This window comes from Mya arenaria, chromosome 14 (genome assembly GCF_026914265.1).
Source record: "Mya arenaria isolate MELC-2E11 chromosome 14, ASM2691426v1".
In the NCBI taxonomy this organism is placed as follows: Eukaryota; Metazoa; Mollusca; class Bivalvia; order Myida; family Myidae; genus Mya; species Mya arenaria.
In genome coordinates, this window is record NC_069135.1 from 28,112,890 (window position 1) to 28,120,425 (window position 7,536).

Sequence of the window (7,536 nt, forward strand, 5' to 3'; positions counted from 1 at the left end):
ACATGTGATTTTATATTTTGCCCAGGCGATCTGCACATTCCTCTACTTGCTCCTAAAATGATATTTCCGTTGAGTCTAGATATTTAACTGTGTCTTGATCCAATTTGTCAAGGACTTCATCAATTGTCTTTCGCAACACTTGGATCTCTTGAAGGACTCTTAAACAAGTCCCTCGGATCGATTTCCCTTGCATAAATCCTGCAGCCTTTACAGTTGTTACTGGATTTTGGCGACTTGCTAAGGCTGCTGTTTGTATTCTGGTTTGTTACAAATATCTCTGGCTACATACATGTATGTTTATCATTGTTCCTTTCTGCTATCAACAAACTGCTAGTTATGCCGAAATAAAAATCTACATATTTTAATTTATCTCGTTAAAACAATGAATGGGAATGTTACGAAAACACTTATCGAAACAAGTCGTAACTTCACAAGCGTTGCTAATGAAAAGCGACTTTATTGATCTAGATCATCGGAATGTCGATCACGGTAATCGAATGCGTGCTTAAACAGGTTTTAGGAATCTGTGTACTTTTGGGCTTGCCCCGTGAACAAGGGAACTATACTGTCAATTAGATGATACTTATAGACAATATTCAGTGCCTCTCAAGGATGCTGCTCACGTCTTTCAATATTGTCAATGGCCGTCCCTGGCCGTCCCAGGTACAGTCGCCCATTTTCCTTGTACGTTGTAAGTGCGCCGAGTACCGCTTAAACATGTTTGGGCTTGCACTGAGAAAAGTGGTACTTAAAACAGCTTCGACGAACGGCTCGCACTGAGAGCAGTGGTACTTTAAACAGCTCCGACGAACTTATTTAGCGTCAGAGTTCAACCGTCTTTTTCGCAAGGAGAACTTCTTAGGTCATAAATTAAATCCGATAACATGGGGAGGAAGAGATTGCGGCAGACATTAATTTCTTGATACTCTTGATGCATGTTTATTGCAGATGATCGACCTGTTTTCGAAAATCTCGTATATCAAGTATTGACCTGAGGGTATTCGTTGTAACAAAGATTGTCAATGTATTGAGGCATTTGCGATGCTATCAAATGTTGATGCCTCGAAGTCCCATATTATGTTAGTATCATTTGAACGGGTATTGCTTACTTACTACCACTTTTATTGTTAAAAAAATGAATGATCGAACCTACATTACATATCAGATTAAAACAGTTAGTACTTTTGTTCTTTATTTCAACTAAATTTGGACATGAACATTACCTATTTTGTTAAATTACGAAGCCCAAAATGCATATTTGTGTTTTTTGTCGATATTTGTTTGACATATTCGTTTCTACACATCTGACACTTTGCGAAAAGGTCAAAATAATATGGGATCTCCAGGTATCTAAATGCACATTATTGTACATAGGGTATCTTAAGCTGTCATTGATAACGGCCTGTTATCAATATCACAAGTATTTGAACTTTTGTAAACGTTCACTATCATGAAACTAAGAGAAGTTTCTTAAACATTTGACGTATAGCTGAACATCCTCTTTAAAAGGCGATTATTAAGAGGAACCGTTTTCGTCAAAGTCGCTTACAGTAAAACCGAAATATGGGAAGGTATAGATCTATCTTACATTGATAGGTTGAAGTTTGATCAGTTTAATTTGTATTTATAATAAAAAGGTACACTTCTAAATACAGAAGTACACCTTTATTTATGGGATGGAGGTGCTCCTCTATATCTATAACAGCACCTCAATTTTATGGTCATAAAATGAAGGTTCACCTCTTTATTTAGTCACGCGACTCCTCTCAATCATATAGAAATACACTTCTTCTTCTAAATTAGACAGAGGGTACCTCTGAATTCAACCCTGCGCCTCCTTTAAATTAGATAGAGGGAATGCCTCTGAATTTATATAGTAGAGGCAGACTGTAGACCAACACGGTACGTCATTGATAGTAGACTAAGTATTCTGTTGCAACATGTTGTTTATCATAATCCAACTGGAGCTCTGCATACATATTTTAAGCATTCTTTTCGTTTGGTCCATCAGCTTGGAAATTTAAATAAAATCCGTTTGTAATTGATTATTATTTTGTATCCATTCATGCTACTTCTGTAAATAAATCGAACTTTCTAATGAGGTTTGTGAGTTAAATGTTCACATCGACTACGTATTTCTGTTATGTCCTTCGTATATAAAGCATTTTTAAACCAAATCAATGAAAAAATGTTTTGTTAATACATATCGGACGAATCAAAGACGAAATATATTATCACTTCCAAAAGCAAACATTATATGATTCGTGTCTAAACTCACTTAGCTTTCTAAGTACGTCTTATAAATGCAGCAAGATTATTTTGTTTGTTTAAAGTGATAAAGAGTCGCCATATTGTGAGTATACAGATAAATAAATGTACATACCTGTGTCGATTACCAGTTCATCATTCATGCACTTAAACGATAATTTACTCCCTTTCGTGGATTGAAAAGGCCATTTGAAGCGTACTTTTAAAGTCTCATGAAAGAAAGTTTATTATATTGAACAAAATGGCATTTAATGTCGATTCATCTCTTCATAAGGCGTCGGATTTAATTCATGAATTCACATGTTCTCCATGTGAAGAGGACGGACTTTACTCTGAGGCTCAGAACTTTTGTGTGGACTGTTCAAAGTACTACTGCTATCGATGCGAGCCCAAACATGGCGGCCTGTTTAAGCGGCACAGCGTACTCGGCCGAAAGGACGTGACAAAATGGGCGGCGGTGCCTTGGACGGTCGTGGACGATCTGGAAAGATGCGAGCACCATCGCGGGAAAAAAGTGGAGCTGTTCTGCGGAGATCACCAAGAACTGTGTTGCCAAATATGCGTCAACATTCTTCACAGGTATAAATCGTATTCTGAAAATTGGTCAATATGAGCAAATTCATACGGAAAAGTGTATTCTATGTGATAATAAAGAAAATTAGAACTATTAAATGATGCATTAAATAATTAAACTGATAAGAAAACGTTACGTAGCTTAAGTGCAACGCTACCTTGAATATAGTTTATTCAAAGTTCAACAAAGTCATAACAAAAAATATGTTTTGCCGGATTTCTACATTGATTTCCCAGAAATTCTATAATAATATCGCTATGTAATTTATCGTACTTATCAATTATAGACAATGTTCGTTGATACATATACCAGACGTAGCCAAAGGAATTTATGACAAACCAGAAGTTAAACGGCTTCCACAACAAATCGCCAACATCCAATCACAAATCAAGAAGCAGACGGGTTCCCGCAAAAATCAACAACAATGTATCCGCGACTCTCGTACACGTATCCTACAAGAGATCAGAACTTTGCGAAGTACAATCGACAATGCCCTTAACCAATTGGAGCAAAACACAATCAAAGAGTTGGACGTTATGGTAGCAACACTTGAGCAGCAAATAAAGACAAACATTAAACAGTTTGCACAGTTCAGCAAAGACATAAAATCACTTGCAGATTACATTGCGAAGGGTAAGATGGACGATTCCCTGGCATATGTAGGATATTCAAAATGCCAGAAATTAATTAGAGAAACCAATGCTTTTGTCGAGGACAACAAAACCAAAGAGAAAGTAAATTTGGAGTTTGTATTAAATACAGGGCTAAACGACGTTATTGCTCCCCTCCTTTCTCTGAGGTGGTTTGGAGAGATTACTGATACGTCCCATGTTTTCACGACTGAGCACGTGAAACGATTTAATACAGCAATTGCAAGTGACAGAGAGCATAATACCATAAGTGGAATATGTGAACTACTAGGCGGCGAGCTCGTTCTCGTTGACAATTTCAATAGCTGTATAAAGCTCCTGAACCAGGTGTACAAGGTCGTCGATCACTGTGACGTTCCAACTCATCCACGAGATGTGTGCCACATTGCGGGTAATGAGCTGGCAGTTTCTGTCAACTCTAATATTGAGAACAGACATGAAGTTCGCTTCTTCAACGTGATGAATTCAAAGCTACAACAGACAAGAAAGATAACGTTCAGTCACAGTGTACTCAAAATAGCTCATCATAAAGGACGTATGTACATCGCATCGGGCACTGCGCTTTACTCTTACGACAAGGCAAGCAAAGATGGTGGAAAGTTGTTTGAGGACAAGTCAGATACGCTCACCGTTTTGAAATGTGCTGTAAGCTCTGACGGCAGTAAAATTTACGTCGCAAATTACTCCAAAGATCAACTTCTTACCTTGGATAGTGCAGGAAATAAACTAGCAACGCTCAGCGATCCTGATATGAAAAGTCCACGCGCTATACACGTGTCGCCTGTAGGTCACGTTTTTGTCGGCTCTTATGGCTCAAACACCGTACTTCAAGTGGACAGAGAAGGAAAGAGGAAGCTGGCTACACTAACCACACAGTTTAATGGATTGGTGAAACCACAATCCCTGTGTTACTGTAGCCGTACATCCTGTCTGGTTGTGGGACAATTTGATAATAATAACGTTATTGTTTTAAAGTTGAAATAATAAATAACAATCACATTCCACCGAGGGACTTGTACACTACATGATGAAACAGCCTAATCCTATATCAATAAGACTTTGTGTGAGTGTTACTAGTTTATGATAATACATTTTAGCTTATGTATTCAAAATGTAAGAGTGATGTACTGGTGTATAACGTGTGAGTCGTAGAACATTACATAGTTATAAAACATCTTGCAGAAATAAGTAATAGTATATCTTTGATGAGGTGTAAATAATTTACTTGAAAATCATTGTTTGAATAATCATGTTTGCTTTAAATGAATAGTATAATATATATCTAAAATATGTTAGTACATTTATTATAAAAGAAAATCAGCTTCAGATGTATATTCAGCTGATAAGATGAATGCTATTGCTATTGATATTAAGCGATTACAATTGAATCTATAATATGCGGAATCCGAATATTTTGTATGATGTTCAAATTTAAGACGACAGAAAAATATATGAAAAAGAAAATTTAACATATACATGGTTATCTTTAAGTTTTCTAAACCATCAATCTTAACGCTGCGCTCTGACTGATTGACAGTTTTGACAAACATTTTTGTCTCATAATCAGCTCTTTTAGGTAGCAATGCCTTCATTTCAGTCACATAAAAGAACTAGAGCAGATCTCAATATTTCGAAAACTGCCGAAAATTTCATTTTTTCTTAAAGCGTTTGTAATGCTTTCAGCTATGAAATCCTAAATTTTCCAACATAGATATGGATATATGCGTTCTAATCTTTGGTAGTTGTCTTGTATCTCTGGTTTCCAGAAATTTTCGCTCATTCCAAAACAAAAAAACACAGTTGTCAAAACGGTCAGTCTGTGAGAGTGCAGCTTTAACATATATCTGTGACTCAAAAAATACGGAAACATAATATGTTTTATATGGTATCATGTACATCGGAAGCAGCGTCTTATAATTAAATATATGCTGTTTATGTAAAAAGAACACTTTTGCTTCAAAGCAATTTGGAATCATAGTTTTAAAGGCTGTAACAAACGTCATGGATTTGATCCAGATTTGCAAACTGTTTTAATTAAATAAATGTGAATAGTGCATTCTGCATTATAAAGTTCATTATTTTTGTACTCTCAAGTATCTGAATGTCTTCAGAACATTGTATTGAACATACATATTTATTCACTCTCTGGCCGAACTAGGTTCTGAATGACGTTGTAATCCCACTTGTATTCTTTATTTCAAAAGTTACCCAGGATAACTCCACTTGAATCCCTCTAATGCGTTTCTTTCTTCCATTTGTTGTCACCCTTATACTTGCGTGAAATTACATTATTTCTTTAATAAACACATTTGAAATAATGTCGATAATATCCGAAGAATAGTAATACTTTAGCGAACATAACAAGCCCTGGTTTGTATCTAGCACGAACACCTGCAATATTTTCAAATTAAAGAAATGATACAATTGTGGCATGCGAGCTCCTTTAGTTTTAATTTCAATCTACTTGTAGGACAACATGACAATAACAATGTTTTGGTAATAAAGGTAAAGTAATGAAGTACAAAAATGCTCAATACTCGATAATAAAACAGCCACCTCCTATTAACATTAGAATTTCTGTAATTGTTAGTATATAACTAGTTATTACAGTGTAATTGTTTGATTGATTTTCGGTGATATAATGATGCCAAAAAATGTCAACAAATGTGCTTAATTGCTGAATAGTGGAACAGATATGAAAAAGTATTATATCTTTGATTGGTTGTAAATAATGAACTTATTAATCAGTTTTGAATATTCATATTTGTCTAAAATACATACATATACATATTGCATTGTATAATATGTAAGAACATATTGTTTTCTTATTCTGTTGTTGATATATATTTAGTAAATAACATAAAATACAATTTGTTTTGTTTAATTTGATAAAGTATTGATATTTAAGAGCTAATATGTATGTACAAATGATTTGTGTTATAGGTAAACAAAATCCTCGTGTGGCTTATTTCAAATAAAGGAACTATGGAAGCACTAATAGGACCTCAAAATGTAAACTTACTGTGAGAATGTTTGTGTTTTGACACATGTAGTTCGCAAAACAATGAAATAACGTAACGGTTGAGGTGCTATTTATATAATAAGGTCAGCAAACGTTTTTATAATTATGTGTTTTAGGCAAAATGCTTGAAGGAAAAACTGATGGCTAAAAAACGTTTCGATACTTTAAGAAGAAAATGCGCTTTCTCGAAAATGCACACTTACTCCCAAATACGATTTACCGCAATTAATAATATTCTTTAAATATTCCAAAAAGGATAAATTAATGTCAAAAACAATGGTTCTTCTGAAGGATACATAGTTTAATTTGACAGAAATGAGAATAAAACATGCTTTTTCTACCTTATGAAACTATATAGTAGATCACAGTTAAGTTTTTAGCTTTGACAAATTATTTAAAATTGTTGCGCTTTCTGCTATTAAATTCACGGTTACAATCGTGTTATCATTAGTTAATATTTTCCATAAATGCATTATTTAGTAAGTAGTTTAAGGTTTATCAGTCAAAATTTATGTGTGTTATACATGTGTATGTATTGATTTTAATAAGATTGTCACTTTTAACCGATTACTTATGGATTTGTTTTTAAAATGTGTCATACATATATTGAAAGCACTTAAGAAAGAAGGTCTTCGAAAACCTTTTACCTTTGACATAACGCAATATATCAGAACGCAGTCGAAATAACCACCTATGTACATGAAGACGCCATGTTTATCATTGTCCGGCAGCAGATGGTATTGTACACATACTTATTTTCTGACAGTTTTGTAAGCACGTGTTCTTTGTGAAAAAAATGCCCAGATAACTTAAAATGCTTGTGAATGTAACCATTTTAAAGAACAATTCATTAAATATTGAGTTTGATTGAAATTCCTTAGGCATGCCATTTCTGTCTATTTCTCTCTTTCTTTGTAAAGCTTTAATATCAAGTTCGTGCTGAACATGATGCTGAAACTATAACGTTGTGCGTTATTTTGTCATTGTCATGTTTATTATAGCCAGTATCGTTGAGCATGCCT

The 7,536-nt window shown here is 34.6% G+C and overlaps 1 protein-coding gene across 1 annotated transcript; it reads left to right on the forward strand.

Moving 5' to 3' along the window:
• The first annotated feature begins 2,481 nt into the window (after positions 1-2,481).
• On the forward strand, positions 2,482-6,334 carry LOC128217195 (uncharacterized). Its single transcript, XM_052924162.1, has 2 exons — positions 2,482-2,847; positions 3,129-6,334. Exons 1-2 carry the CDS (start codon positions 2,510-2,512, stop codon positions 4,474-4,476), a joined length of 1,686 nt encoding a protein of 561 aa, XP_052780122.1. The 5' UTR covers positions 2,482-2,509; the 3' UTR covers positions 4,477-6,334.
• The last annotated feature ends 1,202 nt before the right edge of the window (positions 6,335-7,536 follow it).